General features: G+C 37.2%; 1 protein-coding gene across 1 annotated transcript in view; it reads right to left on the reverse strand.

Annotated features, from left to right (window-relative positions):
* Positions 1 to 22,857, reverse strand: part of LOC123253664 (protocadherin-11 X-linked-like) — a 542,326-nt gene that overhangs the window by 165,487 nt on the left and 353,982 nt on the right. The window contains 1 exon segment of the mRNA XM_044682822.1: positions 18,746 to 18,935. Coding sequence (XP_044538757.1) covers positions 18,746 to 18,935 — 190 coding nt within the window.

Consider the following 22,857-nt stretch of genomic DNA (forward strand, 5'->3'; position numbering starts at 1 on the left):
GGAGAACAGTAAGGGCTAGACAATAGAGGTTAAAGTGACTTGCCTACGGTCACACAGCTAGGAAGCGTCTAAGACCAAACTTGAACCCAGGCCTGGCTCTTCATCCACTGAGCCACTTAGCTGCCCCAAACAGCTCAACTTTCATTCAAGGCTTTATGGTTTCAAGCCCAGGGCTATTTCTGCTAAAGTTTGTAACTCCTGATGAGTTCAAATACTCCTCTCCTCTCCTCTCCTCTTTTCTTTTCATTTCTGTTGACACTGTTGAGAGGGCAGGTGGTTGGGAGAGATGATCCAGGTCACTTATGCTACAGTAACAATATTGTTCATGTAAGCATAACCATATCTCTAGTTCTGTAATAAAGAGAAGATCGAGGAGCTAGTCCCTATCCTGCCACAACCTCACTAACAAAACCTTGGGCAAGACCCTTCCCTTCTTTGGGAGTTAGTTTACTGCAAAGGGGTAGGTTGGATGAGATGATATTCAAAGTCCTTCAAAGTTCTGACATTCTATGATCTACCTCTCTATAAATACTTTTTTTAAAACCCTTGCCTTCTGCCTTGGAATCAGTACTGTGTATTGGTTCCAAGGCAGAAGAGTGGTAAGGTTAGGCAATGGGAGTTAAGTGACTTTTCTAGGGTCACACCACTGGGACGTGTCTGAGGCCAGATTGGAACCCAGGACCTCCTGTCTCTAGGCCTGGCTCTCAATCCACTGAGCTACCCAGCTGCCCCTACCTTTTCAATTTTAACTGGAAAACCTAATTTTTGGCTATATGTTTTGTCTCCTAAACCATGAATTTGCTCATTCCTTAGTAAGGGCTGGAAGTATGTTTGTGAATTTCATAACATTCTTTAAATTGTCTCTATTTTGCAAGTCCAATAATTTGTGACTACATGTTACTAAGACTCCAAATAAGACTTAGCCATCTCTTATTCTTTTATAGAAGCTGGCAAGTAATAAACCATAAGAGATTAAGTCACATCTGCCTACAATTTCCTGAGCATTTATATTCAGGAAGCATCATACTGAAGAGACATGTTTTCCTTCATTTTATGTCTATAAGACTTCAGGCATTTAGCCTTCTAAAAATATATTGGGTCAGGGCAGAGAGGGAAGTAGAGTGTGATAATAAAATGAAATTGAGGAACAAAACATAAGTCAATAACTCTGCACTAGTTTCAAACTAAACAGTCATATGAGTAAGCAACGAGACAGAAAAAGAAATAAAATTCACGTGTAATCAGCAGTTACCCAATTAGAGTTATCATCATAGACCAAGGAGACATTGAATTGCTAAACAAAACCAGTGCCTCAAAAGTCTTAGGACTTTAACCCTAAGACATTTATGTTTACAACTCAAGATGTGCACACCAAAAACAATTTCTCTTGAACTAATGCCAAGCTAGTAAAAGTACTCAGTTCATCATTATCTATTTCTTATAAAATCTCCATTTAGTCTAAGGAACATTTTTTCTTTCCTCTTACTTTCTTCTGATTTTCTTGGCTGCCTGTAATCCTTTTGCCTAGTCCAAGGATTTGTCAGAGCCACTCAGTATAAGGAACACTTGCTTTGTTCCCAAAGTGTATATGCCCCAACTAGGTTATTCATCCATTCATTCAGTTAGTGTGTATAGGTGTTGACTATGTGCCAGGCATTTTGAGGAGGCTCCAGGAATACAAAGATAAACATGAAGCTGGTCCCTTTTGTCAAGGAGCTTAATGCGTGTAAGTAGGGAAGAAATTTCTAGACTCGGAGCACAGTACAGATTCAGCTCAGCAAAGCTAATATTAGGATCTATCAAATTCAAGTAATTTTTTAGAAATGCCTAATTTCTAGGCATGAGTCAACATCTCACATCACACAAGAAGATATGGTCAAATTGGGTACAAGATTTAGACATAAAGGGTAATATCATAAACAAATTAGGAGATTGTGAAAAAATTTACTGTCTGATCAATAGATAAGGGAAGAGTTTATGCCTAAATAAGAGACAGAGAGGATTATGGGAAGTAAAATGGATAATTCTGACTACATTAAAGAAAAGCTTTTGCACTAACAAAATGAAAATGAGAAAAAATTATAACAGCACATTTCTCTGATGCAAGCCTCATTTCTCACATTTATAGGGAACTAAGCCAAATCGATAAATATAATAAGAGGCATTCTCTAATTGATAAATGGTCAAAAGATATAAACAGGCAGTTTTCAGAAGAAGAAATCAAAAATATCTACAGTCACTTGAAAAATGCATTCTTGGGACTTTCTTTTTAAAAAATTGCCTATTGATCTATTGATTGACACTGAGTTTGTAATCCCAACCCAGTTTTCTTTAGGTGGTACTGATGGTATTGTGTCCCCAAATGAGGAAAACATAATTTTGTTTTCTGTTTCCAAAAGCTTTAGGTCAGACATACTTCTGTGACTATGAAAAAATTAACAATAAGCTGCTTTTTAGCCCCCAATAAATTTGAAGTTGGTAAAGAAGATATTTGGGGGCTAACTCTCATTGCTCACATGTTGAGCTGATCTTGGTTATAGTTAGTTAGCATTAGCTTTTAGTAATTCTGATCACGCTGTTATTTTCTTTGCCTTTTCCCCATTTTCTTCTTTGTGATTTGAACAGATCATAGACAATTTGTATGAAATGATTTTTAAACCATTTTCTCTTTTGATTTGCACTATAAATATTTTGTTAATAATGATGATTCATATTTGATAATGTGCCTCAATATAGAACCAAACCATGGTGTGGACTAGAAATTTAGTAGAGATGAGAAGATAGCATGATAACAATAGTGTAATTGATACCAATAAAAAAAAGAAATAATATGCACTGATAAGTTTCAAGTCTTTGGACAAGAAAATTCACAGAATAAGACTCAGGATATTTTCTGTTGTTGTGATTATTTCTAAAATTACCATTTGTATTAAGGCTCTATAATGCCGTATTTGAAGTGAGTTTAGCTTTATTTGTGTTCTGGTTTGCAGTGAAGAATAAAATGTCTGGTCATTAAAACTTCAAATCTAAGCACTTTAAGATAAGCTCTTGAGATCAAAGCTTTCATCAAATAAAAAAAACAACAAACCTCAAACTTCAAAATTTATAGACCCTCTGGAAATCATCATGGACCAATTCTTTTTCACTGACTCATCATCCCTGATTTCCGTGCTATGCCTTATGTCAGGAGTATTTTGGTTTCTGGCTGAACAACAGAACTGATCTGTTAAAATCCAGCATATTATTTAGTATAAAGTTCATTATACTTGGGCTAAATGATCATGGAACTCCTTGATATGTCTTATAACAGAGAATCTATAAAATTATCCATTATTTTCATTTCCAGTACCTTTTAATAGAAAAATGAGAGAACAGACTTCAATTTTTTTTCCAAATTAAAATTCCCCTAGTTTCTTTCCAGGGAAACCCTTGATTGTTCATAACATTGTAAAGAGTTGGCTCCCATTTCATTAATGAATATTGAGGCAAAAAATCTAAATAAAATACTAGCCAGAACACAATAACAATATATCACACTAAAAAGTTAGTTGAAACTATTAATATTAATAATAGAAAAGTAGCAGGCTATAAAATAAACCCACATAAATCATCAGCATTTTTGTGTATTACTAACAAAATCCTACAAGAAGAATGAGAGACACTACATTTAAAATAACCACAGATAAATTAAAATACTTGGAAGTATACCTGGCAAAATAAACCCAGTAACTATATGAGCATAATTATAAAATAATTTTATGCAAATAAAATCATATCTAAATAATTGGATAAGTATTTATTGTTCATGGATGGCATGAGCCAATATAATTAAAATGACAATTCTACCTAAACTAACCTACTCATTAAATGCCACCTCAATTAAATCACCAAAAATTATCTTATTGAGTTTGAAAAAATATCAAAATTCTTTTGTAAGAACAAAAGACCAAGAATATCAAAAGAAGTAATGAAAAAAATTGTAATTGAAGAAGGTCTAGCAGTACCAGAATTTAAATTGTATTATAGAGCAATAATTATAAAAACTATCTGGAAGGGGGCAGCTGGGTGGCTCAGTAGACTGAGAGCCAGGTTTAGAGGTGGGAGGTCCTGGGTTCAATTTTGGCCATAGATACTTCCTAGTTGTTTGTCCCTAGGCAAGTCACACCCTATTGCCCCTTACCACTCTTCTGACTTAGAATCAATAGGTAAGGGATTTAAAAAACTATCTGGTATTGGCTAAGAAATAGAAAGGTACATCAGTAGAACTAGACAGACATACAACAAATTAGTAGTAAAAGATTATAGTAATGTAACATTTGACAAAAGCATTGATTCAGGTTTTGGGGATAAGAAACCAGTATTTGGTAAAAAATTTTGAAACAGCCATAAAGTAGTTTGGCAGAAACTGGGTATAGACCAGGGGTTCCCAAACTTTTTTGGCCTACCACCCCCTTTCCAGAAAACATATTACTCAGAGCCTCCTGTCACATACTATCACCGCCCCCTTACAGTTATTCACCACTCCCAAATGCACCTGTGGCCATCACTGCCTTTCTGGATCGCTGCAGCACCCACCAGGGGGCAGTGGTGTCCACTTTGGGAATCACTGGTATAGACCAATATCTTATACCATTCACTAAGATAAGATCAAAATGGATACATGATCTAGACATAAAAAGGAGATATCATAAGAAAATTAGAACAGGGAATATGTTACCTATCAGATTAATGGATAGAAGAGGAATTTATAAGTCAACAAGAGATGGGGAGCACTGTGAGATGGAAAATGGATAATTTTGAGTACATTAAATTGAAAAGTTTTTGTACAAATAAAACAAATGTTGCCAAGATTAGAAGAAAATGAGAAAATTGGTGAAAAAAACATTTATAGACAGCTTCTTTAATAGAGACCTCATTTCTAAAATATATAGAGAACTCTCAATTTTTTATGAGTAAGAACCTTCCCCCAATTGATAAATGGGTAAAAGGTATGAACAGGTAATTTTTGGGTAAAGAAATCAAAGCCATATATGGCTATGTGAGAAAATGCTACTGATCAGAGAAATGCAAACCAAAATAATTCTGAGATATCATCTTATACCCATCAGATTGGCTAAAACGAGGGAAGTGCAAAATGACAGTTTGGAGGGGATGTAGAAAAATGTGTTGATGGAAATGTGAATTGATCTAACCATTTTGGAAAGCGGTTTGGAATTATACTCAGACGGTTATAAAACTGTGTAAAACCTTAGACCCAGCAACTCCCAAGGAGATCAGAAAAAAAGAAAGAACCTATTATATACTCTAAAATATTTAGAGCAGCCCTCTTCGTGGTAGCAAAGAGCTGGAAACTGAGGGGATGCCCATCAATTGGGGAATGGGCTTAACAAAGAGTATATGATAGTGATGGAACACTATAGTGCCACAAGAAACAATGAGCAGGCTAATTTTCAAAAATCTCGGAAGGAATTACATAGGATAATGAACAGCAAAATGAGTAGATCCAAGAGAACAATATACATAGCTACAGATTTAATACTTGAAGAATAACTCGTGAACGTTACCTCCAGAGAATGAACTGAAAAACGGAAACATGAAAGACATAATTTATATATCCATAACTGTCTCCCTGATGATGCCAACTACGATGTGGGGAGGGGAAGGAGAGGCTGAGATGCTTGTAAATCAATTCAAAGAATAAAACCAAAGTGGACTCCCTTTTATAACTAGAATGAAAATGATGGTTTTCAAGCAATCAAAAATCTACCTTTTGCTTCTATTGATTAGTGTGTGTTTGTGTGTGTTTTAAGGGTACAAAGTGTGTATGTGTGTGTGTATGTGTGATTGGTATTGTTTTTCCATATTCTCCATTAGAGGGGATAGAAAACAGAAACAACATTTCCGTCAAACAGTATTATGTAATATGGCATCTTTTTATCTTGTTCTCAAAATAATATAAACTGTTGCTGACCAGAAGTGCAGAGGGAGTTTGGTTCAAGTGTATTCTATGGTAGCTAGTGAGCTAGCGCTCTAGCTTCTCTCATTCTTGGCTATGAAAGGGGTCTTGTGTCCTTCCTCCTGGGCGGCAGCAGACAGTCTAATTCCTTTCAGTGTAATGACCCTTTCTGGATTAAAGGCACTTTACTTAGCTAAACTTCTGTGCTAGGAAATCTTGTGGGAACTTTTCAGAGATTCTCATGGGTGTTCAACTGGGTGCTCTATGTTAAATTTAAGATCGTCCCTTATGCTCGTTGAATCCCAGCTATCATGTTTTAGAACCAAGCCATTCTACAAAAGCAGTATGGCCAGTCCTTCCACATGCTTTTTTGGAATTTAATTTTAAATGCAATTTATTAATTTAATTGAATTCAATTCGTGACACGTTGCTGCTTCGATTTTCATAATTTGAACTCATTTTTTGTTATACCCACAAAGTCTAATTTTCTACTCGAATTAAAAAAGGGCATACGTGTTCTCCTGATTCTCCTCCATGAATCAGCATCGATATATGGATTAAGGTGAGAAAACATTAGCATTGTAATAATTGCATTATTTCTAACCAGGTAAAATAGCTGTTACAGAAAATTAACCATGAAAGTTGATAATTAGATGGAACCAGTTAGCTGGACCAAAAGGATGACAGATGAGTGAAAAAACAAAACAAAAGGCAGAATACTTTTTTCTTCCAGTAATGTTTCTCAAGGGTACCTGTGAGAAGGATTTTAGCCACTCAACAAAACATCAAATGTGCAAGGTGCCTTGAATTCAGGACTACCGCCAAAGTGAGCCCTAACGATTCAAGAGAACTTGCTATGTACGAGTGTGTTTATACACCTATATATGCACACACACACACATACACATATATACATAGACACATAAGAAAAAGGTGCGTGTCTCTTGGAGAAACCACCTCTGTCACCTCTATTCCTTCTCTCCTCAAATGGCAACCACAAACACCCCCCAAAATAGATACGCTTCTGCTTTGCTGAACTAGGGTGATAGGTGTCTTGTAAGCAGACAGGTGACAGAAAAATAGGATTGTCAATTGGAGAAGGATTTAAAAGGTCAATTTGGGATGCATTTACATACATAACTCTAAGTGAAACACAGCTTGTCTCCAATCCCGGAAGATTAAAACATCTAGAAATGAGAATGAACCAATGAGCCTTGCATAATCCCAACCTGGGAATCAAACAAAAGACTCGGCTAAAAAGTGAATAATGGTACCACTCCCCTTTACAAGCTTAGATTAAATTCCGTACAATAAAAAAAATGCTACTCCTCAAGGACATTATCAGTCTCGTATTTAAGATACACATACATAGACTAATGTGTTTCTTTCTTTATTTGCACTCTCCTGCCCCTCGTCCCCCATTAGCATGGTACTCAAACTCCCAGGAAGCCATATCATCAGTTCAGAGATTCTTAGCTCTCTCTGAGCCATGGATCCCTTCTCTACCCTGATGAAATCCATGGTGTCCTTCTTGGAATAATGTTTTTTTTAGTTTAAGGCCCTTTTGATGACGCATACAAGCCACCTACCAATAGACTCCTGTCAGCCTTTGTTAGGCTATTTCACTCATGGCCAGAAATCTGCCAACTCTACATCATAGATGCTTATTCCTAAATTCCAATTTGAGACATCACCTGCTTATCCGGCTCTCCATTTTCCACATTACTGTTTCCTGTACATATCCTTCGTCTTTCATCGGCAACAGTGAAAAAAACCCCCACAATCTACATTTTGATGGTTTTCAGTTTCTTGCTCAAGACTTTGTAATTGATGCTAGCATTTTTTGGAGCTTTAAGGCTTACCTTATAAGTTCTTTGTATATAGCTACTATCTCATTTGATCCTCACAATAATGAGGTGAGGGAGGTGTCTTTATTATCCTGCTTTTTAAAATGAGGAATCTGAGGTTCAGAGAGGTTAACTGTCTTGCCCTGGGTCACACGACAAATAAATGTCATAGTTGGGATTCAAAGCTAACTCTTCTTGGGTCTAATGCTGAAGCTCAGAACTTCACTATACTACACCGCTTCCCTACTGAAGATGGAAATGCTCAAAGGGATTTAAAAAACATAATATGCAATCTAACCAACTGCCTCAGAGCAAGCAGAACACATTTAATTCCTTATCCATAGAGTAGCCCTTCAAATGCCTTAAAATAGCTACCGTGTCATCAGAGACACAATTATTGGTAATAAAAATGACAACATGAAAATATTGGTGCAAGATCATCAACTGGGTTGAAACAGGACCCGATTTACTAAGACTGATAAAATATCGAGTATGAATTAAATATTGACACCGACTCAGCAGATGTTGTCATTGGCATTGCCTCCTGGAGAGCTTTGATATTCCAGCAATATGTAAAAAAAAAATCCAGAATTCTTAATAAAATGGATTGTTTATAAACATCCTTTGTGTAATGATTACCTTCGTCTATTTCAAGGGTGATGTATTCTACTGAGGTAAGGAGCTCTAAGTACCACTGATCAGCTTTAAAAAGGACTCATGGAGTAACTGTCTTATCAATAGTTGAAATGATGTTGTATCTTGAGAAGAAAAGAAGAGATCAGGGTGTGGCTAGCTGATAATTCAACTGACACCAAAAATTGCTTCTTGGACACCTGATAAGAGACACGTAAGAGACTATAAAAAAAAGAACAAAGGCAGGAAACAGAGTGTTTTCTTATGCTCAAAGCTAAGTGTGAAGTAAGAGTAAGAGAAAATAAGAAGACAGAAGAAAGTCATAAAATGAAGTGCCTCATGGCTCATAAATAACAGGAACATAAATGTCATATGAACTTTATTTTATGGTGTCGGTGGTCTAATAAAAATTTGGAAGTAAAGAAAGGCTTATTGTGAAGAGAAAGCCACCTACTCTGTCGCTGAGGGTAGTTATTCAAACTCAGTGACATTCCGGACCTCATGACAATGCTTTTCAATTGGCAGCATGTGCCAAGCTATCAGGGCTTGTCATTTTCAAACAGAATGGACAAGATAAAGGATTGCTTTCTCTTGAGTGGCCTGCTTCAGAGTCATAAACCTCTCTCTAATCCATACTCGATTTAAAATACTGAAGATACACTCCTCCTCTTTGAGCCTGTCGCTAGAATGGAACTCTACAACATCAGAGAAACGCTCGCCACTTGGATGTGGGTGGCAAGTGGTTCATTTGTTCAGGCGATCACGCCACTTTTGATTTCTCGTGGTCCTCCTCTGGGCCAGGGGCTTCAAATGAGAAGGCCTTTTTCATCTAGTCTCCAACGTTATCATGTCTCTTCTCTAGAGTTGGTGGGTCAAATGATATGAAAGCAGAGTAAGATTTGTTTCAGTCACTCTTGATTTTTCATATTTTGCACATGGAGAAAGTTGGCTTTTCCTCAAACGTGTTCGTCTGAGAGACAACACGAATGCAAATCACAGAGTGTCTGCCTCTACATCACTGTTTGTAGCTGGCTGTGGCTCATTTATTACACAAAATGCCCGAGTGTGTCTCTCCTCTTGCTGGTAATGACAGAGAGATAAACCCGGATGGGGTCATTCTTGCTATACGTCAAGTCTTCTCTTACATTATAATTTATATATCACAGCAGGGACTAAAATGAGAATGGATTCACAGGCATAGTTTTAGTGACTGGAAAGAATAGTCTTCTCTATCCCAAAGTGAAATGTAACAGCAAAAGAATAAAACCAGTTTTGATTTTCTTATTACCTCGGAAATAAAAATACCCTGTTGGCATGACCCTAAGGCATATATGTGCACATATGTCCGTGTATGTAAATATGCACACATGTATGTGTTTAGGTACAGGGAGGAGGTTTCCTTGACAAATTAATGGAAAGTAGAGATAGAAGGAATGCTTTTTTATTTTAAAAGATTTTTCTCTATAGCATGTAATAGGAGTATTGCTATATTTTATACCCAATAAGTAATATATGTCAACTAAACATCATGATGATGATGATGATGATGATGATGATGATGATGATGATGATGATGATGATACTAACTCCTTAAAGACACTGATAGATTTCGCATAAGATCTCAGCTCAAACTTGCCAAGTATATCAGTTATTTTACTTCTTAGGGGTCGCCATACCAAAAAATAGCATGATATTCTTTGGCACCATGAAGACAGAAACACATACATTTAAAAAATAGCTATGAAAGAAGAAATAGCCCATGTGGCGAATTAACTCAGAAGTAGCATCTGATTGCCATCTGACCCATATCCTTGTTCTCCAGTTCCCCCAATAAACAAGTGGTTCTCATGCCAGGCATTTAAAAAGAAATATTAAATAGACCATGGAACAAAGTCTTCCTAGATCCATAGCATGCACTAAAATAAATGGAATCGATCTGACAGTATCACACAATGGAAGCAGTGCTGGATTTAGACGCAAAGACCCTGAGTTTCAGTTCTCTTTCTGCTACCTACTGCCACTGTGGCCTCCTTGAACAAATCACATAGCCTCCGCTGGCTTCAATTTCTTCCTCTGTAAAATGGCAGGATTAAGCTAGATAAGCTCCCTTCCAGCTCTCATCTATGATCCCATGCTTTCTCTACCAAAACAATGTTTTGGAGTTCCTTTGCCAGAGGGGACAAATGAATATTATATTAGCAGACTTGAAAAAAAAAGTGGATCCGTTTGTCTCCCTGGAAAATCGGTGGTCCCTCTCTTTGGGCAGCTTACTGAGAGGCAGTGTAGATTAGTAGAGAGAGATAACTTTATTTTGTGTGTGTGTGTTTAAGAGATAGAAACTTTATTTATTTATTTATGTGTTTATTTATTAAGAAAAATTTTCCATGGTTCCATGATTCATGTTCTTTCCCTCCCCTCCTTACACTCCCTTCCCATAGCCAGCACACAATTCCACTGGGTTTTACATGTGTCATTGATCAAGACCAGAGAGATACCTTTAAATACAGGGTTGGAATCCTGCTTCCGACACATATAAGTTGTATGACCTTGGCTAAGTTATTTGACCTGACTTTCCTGGCTCTCTACGATTCCAAGTTATAGATGAGTTTCTGATCTCCATCAGTGGAGGGAATTTCCATACTAGAAGTTCCCTACAACAACAAAACCATAGGCCTAGATTGCCTCAAAGAACTTTTCATTCTATATCTTGCCTAATTGAGCTCTTGAGTCACAGGCAAGTGTCTTAAGACTATAAGCGATACCTAAATGCCAATCTCCGATGGCAGAGACAGTTCAACAATAATTCTCATTCTTGTTGCCTTACTCTACATTTCCAGTTTGATGCTATTAGAAATTCTTGCTATATTGCCATATGTATATATGTGTCCCTATATGCATATATACATACATATATAAACACAATGACAAGTATAATAGGCTACACTTAATTGTATTAAAATTGAAATGATTTGCACTTCTTGTTCTTTAGCCATGTGTTTTTTTTTTACTCTTAACTACTGTGTATTGGCTCCTAGGTGGAAGAGTGGTAAGGGTAGGCAATGGGGGTCAAGTGACTTGCCCAGGGTCACCCGGCTGGGAAGTGTCTGAGGCCGGATTTGAACCCAGGACCTCCCGTCTCCAGGCCTGACTCTCAATCCACTGAGCTACCCAGCTGCCCCCTTGTGTTGTTGTTTTTTAACCATTTCTAAAATTCAGACTGAACAGTTCGTTAGAGGCCACCAGTTACATTTTGAATGTTTTGAGGTCACCGTTAATGAAGTCCAAAAAGAAGTGACTGAAGCTGTCCTGGAATCACTAATGTGGTGGTGTGAAAAAGTTGATTCAGTTTCATAAAAGATCATTACTGTATATGTCCCTTTCTCTCTGGTCCTTCTTTCCTGTTAAGTTGAATAAGAAATTTTCTGGGCAAGAGGATGTTAATGTCCAAGATAAGGAAATATTAAAGAAGCACCTGACTTCTTATAATGGGTTCAAATCATGAAGCCTAGCTAAATTAGCCCATTGGGGAGATTTGAAGGTAGGAAGTCCTTTCTAGTAGGGATCATGACGGGCACTTAACAACCGCCTGTTGATTGAACGCCTGGCTGAATGTCTCACTGAAGGGACTGGCAGATGTGCTTCTGAAAACTACTATTCAAAGACTGTGGGAAAAAGAAGAGATGCACCAGGACTGGAGAATGGTAAATGTCTGCAAACTATAGGCCAGTGAACTAGAAAAGGAAGAAATGTTAAGCCTATCTCTTGGGTTCAAATATCAAATTCACAAATAAAGAATTGGAGAGGGCTGAAAACTTTCCAGTGTGGGAGGTCACGGATTTCCCCTTAACGGAAGTCTGTTGGCAAAATGGTAGACAACCACACGCCGGCTATGTTGTAGAAATGATTCTTGCATGGATATAGGGTGGTCGTGATAGACACTCAGACCCCTTTCAACTATGAGAGTCTTTGATTCTAAGGGCTAAAGACTATACTAAACATTCCAAGGGGTTCCTTAATCTTTGCTATGAACAATCAATACTCTCGGTCCCATCATATAATAAAGGGCGGCCCATAGAACTTTTATTTATTTGCCATACTTGTCTATCACAAGGTGTCTGCAGAAGAGTGTCAAAGGACACTATTTAGCAAGAATACTCAAAGGACACTATTTCGACTATAAATATAGGATCCCGAGTGTCCTCATACAGGAGCTATTAGGAAATCGAGTTACATTATTCTGTTAGCTCCAAAGGATTCATTCTTTAAATAAGACTGTTTTGCTTTGGGCAAATTGCCACTGCTTGACTCAAATATGTAAAAAAAAAAAGATTAACCGAGTATTTTGAAATATGCAATTCGTGATCCCAGTCTCAGAAGCTCTTCAAAAAAGTTGTTCATTTTCAGAGAAGCACAGCAACCTCACCAATCATTGCAGCCTCCCCATTTTTTCTAGCTAATTAGGTTAAAGATAGAAGATCAATCAACTTGAACTCCACGGGAAAGATTAATTACTCCAGCTCCATGTGCATTCATTATTAGTGTACGATCACAGGGCCAAGCCAAGCTAATGTGGGGATAGAGAGAAGGCAGATGGACAGATGTGCTAGCCTGGGCCATATTCCAAGATCAACGTTTATCATCGCTTTCAAATGCTTATGATACAGTTTTTCTTTTGGGTCTTAAATATAGTTCTTAGGTAACCCGATTGCTAGAGGAACTTTCTCTTTTGAAGTTACACTATAGATATATACTTGGGATCAGAAGAGGGAAGGAAAGCATTAATAAAGCCCCTTTGTAAAGGAGTAAAAAGCTTCCCATCAGCACTTGATGACATTGATCTGATCCGATGGCTACTAGCCAGCTGTACTCATTTTGGAGAAGATGACTGTAGGTACAAAAGAGAGGCTTCGAAGAGTGCAGACATTTCAGAGCCTTCTATGGCCTTTCATTGTAGAGGATTTTTTTCTAAAACAAGTGATTTATGTTTGGGAAACTAAAGACCAAATTCAATCCCTCTAAAGGTAGTCTAGCAATTGACCACATGTTCTTTCTTCTCTTCTCCCTACCCCGACTCAAGCCAAAATGCTTTCGAAGTAACATGGTAGCTTTCTATGACCTGCCAAGAGCTTTTTAACATAACAAATTGGAACGAAGGAGCAAATCTTAGAGAAATCAAGTGTCTACCCCTTTCTCTCTCCCTAATAATAGTGAGGGAATAAAAGAAGTAAGATATCCCTCACCTTAGAGAATGAACATAATAAAGGTGAGAGAGCACTAGATTCGGAGTTAAAGGACCTACATTCCAAGTCCAGCTCTGTTGGCCTTGAGCAAGTCACAACTCCAAAATGGGCCTCAGTTTTTCATCAAAAAAATGAGGGAATTGGATCGCTAAAGTCCTTTCCAGCTCTAACGTATATGATCCCGCTGTAATAATAAAAACACATTACTCTTTCAAAAATATTTTTATCTGGTCCCACCATTTCATCAGCACGGATCATTCCCAGCACAAATATTCTCTCCACCAAAAGAGAGAAGCAATTTTGCTGCTGCTGCTGGCTTCAGAAAGTTGCCTGAGGCTCTGGGAGCTTCCATGGCTGACCCAAGGTTATATAGCTAGTAAGTCCCAGAGGTGGGGGTGGAAATGTCAACTCTAAAACTCTCTCCACTCTACAGTGAGTTCTTTTATCAGGTTAGTTATTGTTATCGAATAAGATCTCAAGAGCAGAGAGGGGATTTGGCTAGGTGTATTTCGATAGCAGCTAAGTAGTGGGGAAGAAGGTCTATTCTATGAGGCACTTCTTGGAGAGAGCAGACACAAGTTGAGCTCAGGAGAAGTCTGGGGTGAGAGGAAGGCCTTAGTTATTATAGGAGAAGTGGGTGGGGGAGGCAAATACAGATCTCCCCTGCTTTGTAGTCATATCTGAGGCCAGCTTTGATCTCAGCTATCTAAATAACTGTCTATTCCTATCTCTATAACAAGCAAGAGTCATATGTTTGACTCAATGTAAAAATCATCTAAGCAGCCAGAAAGACCAGCTCATGGTATTTACGGTGTATATTTTACTTTTAGGAAATGAAAGACAAATTTGACCTCCAAATGTACTATTTTTTTTTGCCAAATGTAAAGTGAGTGGAGGAGCTCATGTCTCCTGTAGAGAGATTATGAGACAGGAATTCATTACACTTTCATTTCACCTTAGAGAGGAAGCTTAATATCCTTGGAAAAGTACACTGGAACACAGATCACAGAAATTCTTTTATCTCGTTATGAGTTTTTTTTTTAATTTTAAACCCTTAACTTCTGTGTATTGACTTATAGGTGGAAGATTGGTAAAGGTAGGCAATGGGGGTCAAGTGACTTGCCCAGGGTCACACAGCTGGGAAGTGTCTGAGGCCGGGTTTGAACCTAGGACCTCCTGTCTCTAGGCCTGGCTTTCAATCTACTGAGCTACCCAGCTGCCCCCTCGTTATGAGTTTTAACAAATAATTTTTAAAAATCCTTCTGGCAACTTAAAAAAATCCTATTCACAAAAAATTGTGTTTCCACCTAAATCTGTGAGCACACGAGAAGGCAGTTTTCAGTACAATGTACTATTACAGGCAATTCATTAGCAGTGAAAAAAACAGACTGAGGATGTGATACATTGCAAAATAGGAAAATGGAGCTGCATAATTTAGTTCAATTGCTTAAGGACAACATTAACTGCCTCTTACAGTTTACATTCCCATTTGTGGTGCGATTGAGTAACACTGCACAGCTTACTGGCATCTGCTCCCAACCACAAACACGCGTGGTTAGTGTCCCACAGAGGTAACTCTCAGAACAAAAGGACTTTATTCCTCGTTCCAAAAAAAATTGAGATAATCTCATTCGTGATTATTTTCTTTTGTTAAATAACATTGACAACACTCATAAAAGTCTTAGGCGGTCATCTCAGCTTTCTGTGATCCTTTGGATCATGACCAGAGTGCATGGAAAGTCAAATGGGATAATCCTGTGCTTGCGCCAATATGCTCCCTTGGACAAGGTCCAATAATATTTCGTATGGTGTTCATCTTCTGTTGAACTATGTGATAGTAAGCTTCCAATAGAGCAAATAGACAGTGGTATATTTTTAGTTTTTTTTTAATCTAAAAGAATATTATTCCTAGTCTTTTATCACCAATCTTTTATAACTAAATGATGAAATCGAAAAATATCATAAACCCGTTTACTCTCTTTGAATACTTTTTGTCTTTTGATAAGTTTAGTAAATGCTAACGGGTAACAATTATACTATTCTGTCCTTATAATCATTATGTGGAACCAGCTGGCTTATATTGTAAAATATTATTCATAAAGAACCTTCTAATTTGGAATTTGTCTTTATTTAGGACTAATGTTAACCTTTATATTTTCTATTGGGAAAAATAATTTCCTGAGAAACAAATTCAATTACGATTGGTGGGGAAATAGCTTATTTAAAAAAGCACTTTAAATACACATTCATTTATTCTTAACATACAAATACTACATTAATTATAAATGATTCTAATATGTTCATTATTGTAGAGCCTCAAAGGGAGGGACTATACTTGTGGATAATTTGTTGAATCGCTTATTATTGCACATACTCAGAGCAATCCAAACTGGCTTTCTTTCAAAATAGTCCAGAATTCAAACTTTTCAAAAATTCCCAATGGCTCCCTTGCTATAAATGCTATTTAGAAAATTTGACTATGTCACCATCCCTGGCACTAGCCCTACTTCACTGGAGAGGCCATTTTAGGTGAAACTAACAACTGATGTTCATGGGATTAGATCTCTCCTTGGGGATCCTACCTTGGAGCTTAGGCCTTATCTAAAAGTTGCTCACCGATAAAGAGAGTAGCCAACGATCATAAATAGAAGTTGGATCTATTTTGTATGATTCTAAAGAAAGATGCGACTGATTATAACATTGTTTTTCGGTTGATAAGATGATGATAGAGAAGACAAAAATGATGCTAATAGATCGCATGGTACAAAATAACAAAGATAGCTCTTCATTTCCTGAGAACAATAAACTTGTACGAGATTCATGCTGAAACCATGCCTGATCTAAAAGCAACTGTATTCTAGTTATAGTATTATACCTCACAGCACTATTTGATCTATAGGCTAAGAAAACTTCCTTATTGATGCCCATTGGTGAAAATCGTGATTTTCAGAACAGGTACTATTTTTTGATATCAAGCTTAAAACATTTATAGATAATTATGATTTTCTGAATTCCAAGAACAATTAACTACCTTGTAGTAACTCTGCGAGTACAGGGCTACGCTGACGATTGACAGATGTCAGATAGTTCTCTGTGAAGTTTTTGCGATCTATCTTTCCATTTTGTATTGTTTCAAAAACAGGGCATACAAAGGAGATGGTGAGGGGCTATTTGGATTTCAAATGTGGGTGCTCGATTTAGTTCATGTTTGGCACTCTTCATTTCAAGCCTCTGCTTGAAACATTCGGAGGCCCAGCACATTAATAATTTGTTTGTGTGTGCCTTGAAGCAGGTTCTGTGTTATTGGTACAGCACCGTGTGTACTAATGGTGCTCAAGGAATATCTGCCAGCCATACTATTTGGGAAGACTAAGTCATTGTCACCACTGGTCTATAAATAGACATTGATTATGAAGGTAAAAATCTACTTTGGGGAAAATGTAGCTTCAGAAACCCCAAAACACTACATACCTTACCAACTCTGCATTTCTCAAAATCTTATCTTGAGGCACATCCTGAGGCATAATTTTCTTCCAGAAAATTTTTCTGGAAGGCATCTCATAGCTCATCTTTTAAAGTGCTTAAAATATTCATACCTTTTAACTCCGGTGATCTTATTACTAGCTGAAGGTCAAGACAGAAATCAAATTCCCATATACACTGAACTATTGATAACAGCACTATTTGTGAAAATAGAAAGCTGGACACCAATTATGTGTCCAAGGATTCGGGAATCACTGAAAAATTGTGGTACATGCATATCATAGAATATCACTGTGCCATGAGAAAAAAATCAGAGAAGCATTACAAAGTATATATGAACTGATGCAGAAAAAGGAATACACAAAATAACTACAATAATATAAATGAAGACAGCACTATGAGACAATAGAAATCAGATTAGATAGGATGTCCTGTCTTGGTTTCAGACAAACGAAGTTCAAACACACTGCCATTCTATTCCTTCCTTTCCTGTTCCTTTAGTAGAAATTAGCCATCAAGCTAGCCTATGTATAGACCAAAGCGAAGTCAAATTTTAAGCAGTAAAATAGTGCACACTGTGCACATATAGATGGTTATAAATAATCTCCAATGCACCAAAAAAAGGAATTCTTTTATGGCACTTGATTACATGCATGTCCCATTGTTACTGTAAAAAAAAATCATTCAAAAGAAAGACGACTGCAAAAGACTGGCTGAGATAGGAGGGATCAGGGGTGTGTCAGTTGATGCAAGAATTTTAATATACTTTCAAAAATACCATCTAATAATTTCACCACAATTTACTATAAGTCATGCTATATATTCAAATAGACTTTAAATAAGTTCAAGCAGATAATATAATTTTACTTTGAAATAAAAATTTGCACCTTATATTTCATCCTAAATACAGTGTGTCAACTACCATCAGCTGGGCCTTTGAAACATTCTCAAATCATGGACCTCAAATATATCACAGGTAAGAGGTTAGGATCATAAGATTAATTAAAAAGCTCTAAAACTTGACTAGGGCCTTATGGGCCCAGGGCAAGTACCACATACAAACTAAGCTTACGGTGAGGGCTATCAAAGGCCCTTGGGTGACTTTGGCACAGGGACTATAGCACACAGGTTGGCAGGAGTGTGGATGGGCCAGTGCTCACCCAGCCTGCCACCTGATAGCTTCATATTTTAAGTAATTATCCTTGCTAACTACATACCAAAGTTCTGTCGATCCTATACGACTGCTGTCACTGCCATCCAGTGTAGTGTCCCAGGACAAAGCTCTAATGAACCGTGGAGCCAAGATGACTAGACTTTTGTTTAGTAAAACTAAGAGCTCAAATCGTCACCAATAGTATTGGTTTGGTTGCCATATTTATTTGTTTAATGTACATAACGAAGAGGTTTTTACTACAGTGATATTTTGAAAGATCCATGATTGATTATCATTCCCTTCAAGATTATATTTTCACCTTTTAGCTGAGTCTTTCTCCCATTCAAATGGCATACTTCCATTGATGCTACAATTCTCCACATTTTGACATTCATACAATGAAATCATGTATCTTGGGAACATAGTCACTTACCAGTTTCCGGGTCAGAGTTGCCATCTCCTTCAGTGCGGTTGCTGTGGGTAGCATGGTCATAGTATTCTCTCCGTCCATAGCCAAATGGCCTAGCACCACCAACGGCACCTGCTTCCACATCAATAGGTCCATTGTCACTGCTGCTCTCCTGAGAGCTTTCGGGGAGGTGGAAAGTCACACGGCGTTGAGCCTAAAAGAAAGAAAGGAAATTATATGGTTTCAACATTGATCTTAGTAATTGCTTAATGAATCCAATTTAGAAAATGTATTAGTTCAGTTATCTGGTGAAAACACATTAGTATTATCTACAATTGTGCACAATTTGAGGATTTTAATGAATAGGGAGCTCTGTGTTCAAACTTATCTTACCTGATAGCAGAGCAACCCCTATTTTTCAACTGTACAAACCCTGGAACAACATGAAAGCTACCTTTTACTAAAGATAAATGCTGTCAGCCTTCACCAATGTATGATGGTTTCTATAAATCAGCTCTGAAATTTCCATCAACTTTAGAAAATGAATTCAATGAGCTATTTTTCAAAAATAATTTAGTATTTTGGACACTGGTCATTTAAGACACAGCACAGCATGCATTAAGTTTTATGGTTCACTCTGGAGGGTTAGGACAGAAATATTAACAAAAAAACTATTCTTATATCATTTATCAGTATAGTGAGAATCAAATTCATGGGTAATCTTCCATGAGAGCTTAAGGGCCGGACTTTAGTTTAGAATTAATCCACAATGAATAGAATCCTTTTTTTGGGACAAAATATCAAGTTGGCAACATGGGAAAGGATATGAGAATAGCCAAAAAAATCACACTGTAGTGATCAGTTGTAAAATTAATTGTATAAAAGTGCCACCTAGATGACTGGTTGAAAGGATTCCTGTCCATGGAACTAACTTCAGGTCCTGATAGAGTCAGAACTAGGCATAACAAACAGGAAAGATGCATACATGGAGGGGCAATTTGTAATATGACTTTTATAAATTGACATCATGACTACTAATTTCTTAAAGTATTTTTTCTTTCTTTTACAAAATAGTCTTCAGGGCCCCCAGTCCTCTTTATAATAGTTTTTGTTTGTCTGCATTCATCATGCTCTCCAAATGTTTTGATGCATTTCTTTGGCTACCCAGTTTTCCCATGACAAAACAAAAATATCTTTCTGACACTCTCTTGGAGAGTCCAATGAAACATTCCTTAGTGAGTTGCCAAAGGGCTCCAGGTCAGATTCCCCATATTTCCAGGAGTGCCAATAAAGTTGAGCATCATTTTCTCTTTTTCAAATCTAAAGACAGCAGATAGTCTGTTAATGTGCGCAGCTAGGGAGCTAGTGTATGGCTCCCATTTTATAGGGAGCTTAGAGAAGGCATTTAGTTTATGTTTATCTCAGAGTTTCTAAAATGTGAAGAGCTGGGCTTTTTTTCTTTTGTGGGTGAATCTAGGCGGGTGCAGGTAATACAATAATATCCCTCTTACAGTGCTCCTTGTTTCAAAGGAACATTCAACACTCCTTTCCAAACTATGAAAAATTAAATATCAACCAAAGCGGTCCTTTTTGCGAGCCTTGCCTCTGACTACAATACAAGGGGCTGACCTTCAAGTGAAATGTGTTTTTCTCAATGGGTCAGAATCATTTATACAATAATTTCAACTCTTAAGTCCACAATGTAATCTACTCTTCTCAGCTGTAGACTGAGGCCATCGATGCTCGAATATCCAGGCCACTAGCAGATATTTTTATTCAAGAACGTATTTGACTTTGATACAGCACCCAATTCGGCTGAGAGATGATATCAGTTAAAAAAAGCTGAAAAATAGCACAGAGACAAATGGGATATATTCAGGCGAGGGCCCGAAAGAAGGGAGAATGGCTGGCTAAGAAAGCACTAGCTTAGGTAAAGATCAAACCAAAACAGAAAAAAATCATTTCAGTCCTCAAGTTTTCCTATTGCTTATGACTCAAACGCTTTAATTCTTTTTTTTTTTTTTAATTTTTTTAAACCCTTAACTTCTGTGCATTGACTTATAGGTGGAAGAGTGGTAAGGGTAGGCAATGGGGGTCAAGTGACTTGCCCAGGGTCACCCAGCTGGGAAGTGTCTGAGGCCAGATTTGAACCTAGGACCTCCCGTCTCTAGGCCTGGCTCTCAATCCACTGAGCTACCCAGCTGCCCCCAAACGCTTCAATTCTAAAACACTCCAAATGACCAACCCAATACTCTCAGGCAATATGCTCTTAAGATTATTAGTCTCTATTAGGCAGTGAAGGATTCTTGGATGATTCTATCCTTTAACTGGTTGAGTGTGACAATTTTGACAAGCCATAATTGGTGGTACAAGTTTCTGTGAGGACAACTGAGAGCTAGAATACTTAGAAAATAAGGACACATTATTACCAACCTGGGATCGTGTCTATTTTTAGGGACATTCAGTCAAATTTTCTAATTTGGTAAGAATCAAGAAGAGCTAAATTAAGAAAAACTAAAAATGCTTAATTTCCATGTGGAATGCTCTGTTTTTCACACTTTTATCTATTCTAGAGAGATAGCCAGCTATACTTGATAGGGTGCCAAGCATGAATTCAGATATGCTTGGGTTCAAATTCCTACCACTAATTATAGAGCATGAAACTGAGCAAAGCTAATTCAGACTTTAGGTGACTCAGGTAGCATTCTATTAAGTCTAAGACTAGCATTTTTATATAAGATGGTTAGTCCTTTCTCACTGGCAACATCACAGATTTGAAGAGAATTCGTGTATATGTTCACTCTATTTTTCCTTTCCCTGAATTTTGCTCCCATCCCTCTCCACAAACGCACACATGTCACCATGTGGCTGATGGAGAAGAAACCCTCTTACCATTAACAGAAACAGTTTAAACAATTCATTCAGTCTGTCTCATCAAATCTTTACTTTTTTGGAGAAGTCACATGGAAAAGGAAAGCCAGTTCCGGTAAGTATATTAGAATGGATGTCACTAGTATGATAGGTTTACAAAGATGGGATATAGATCCTAAAATTTGCATTAAATGAATTTGAAATGTAAAAGTTGATCAATTCTTCATCCCTGAATCTCCTTTTCACCTCCGGCTAATAGTTATCAATCTGTGCAAAGCTGACTTTTACTGTTTCATGAATAAGAAGTTGCAGGCTCATCTTGTGAAGAGTCTGATTCTTTTATCACGAAAAATCAATAATTTTAATATTGATCCAAAGTCAGATATTTGCAAAGGAATAGCTTTTCAAGCTGAATAAAGTCAAATGGTCATTCTGTAACAATAGAAATCCTTTTCAATAGCTTTTCAGTTATGTTTGGACTGCCTGATTTTACATTAGAAATTCATCATGTGAATTAAAGAATAAGTTTATGAATAGCGATAAGAATTTGGATCTAGATTTTACATACTTCTTCTGAGGCAATTACCTGTACTTGCTTAGATTACAGATAAATATTCTGTTTCTTCCATTTGGAGATCTATTGCTAACAAAGTTCTTGCCATAAGGGATTGTTAACTCATTCTGTAAGAGTAATGTATCCACACATGGACAGGGCATCATTTATAGAAGACACCAAGAGAAAATGAGTCGAAAGGGGAAATACAATTTGGAGAGGTCGAATGCTCTTCTGATTAACCTAGTCATATTAATAGATTGTAATGTCTTGAATAATAAACAAAGTCCACACAAATGTACTCAAAAGACATTAGAACTATCTCTCTTACTCCATTTTTCTGGGTATTGGCTCTCACGATCATGTTCTTATGTGTGCTAATAAGGATGAAATATTGCCTCTCTCTGCTTCCCTCTCCCCAGAAGATCTGTACTGTCATATCCTGCACTGATAGATAGCAAACATGAGTTTATTATTATAATCTGTAGGTCCACCAAAAACCAACCCAAAATAAACAAAGAATCTTCCTGGGGAGAGAGGACTTTACCCAGAAACTCTTTAATCTCCCAAGCCTCAAGCTTCATAAGAATGCTTTTAGATCACTAAGAACCAAACGTAACACCTCAAGTTCTCATATTTGAATTCAGTTAAGCTCCTTCCTATATCAGTGGCTCCACCAGATTCTCTGCTTAAGGAATATATTCTATAGTGG

Source organism: Gracilinanus agilis, chromosome X (assembly GCF_016433145.1).
Source record: "Gracilinanus agilis isolate LMUSP501 chromosome X, AgileGrace, whole genome shotgun sequence".
NCBI classification, from domain to species: Eukaryota; Metazoa; Chordata; class Mammalia; order Didelphimorphia; family Didelphidae; genus Gracilinanus; species Gracilinanus agilis.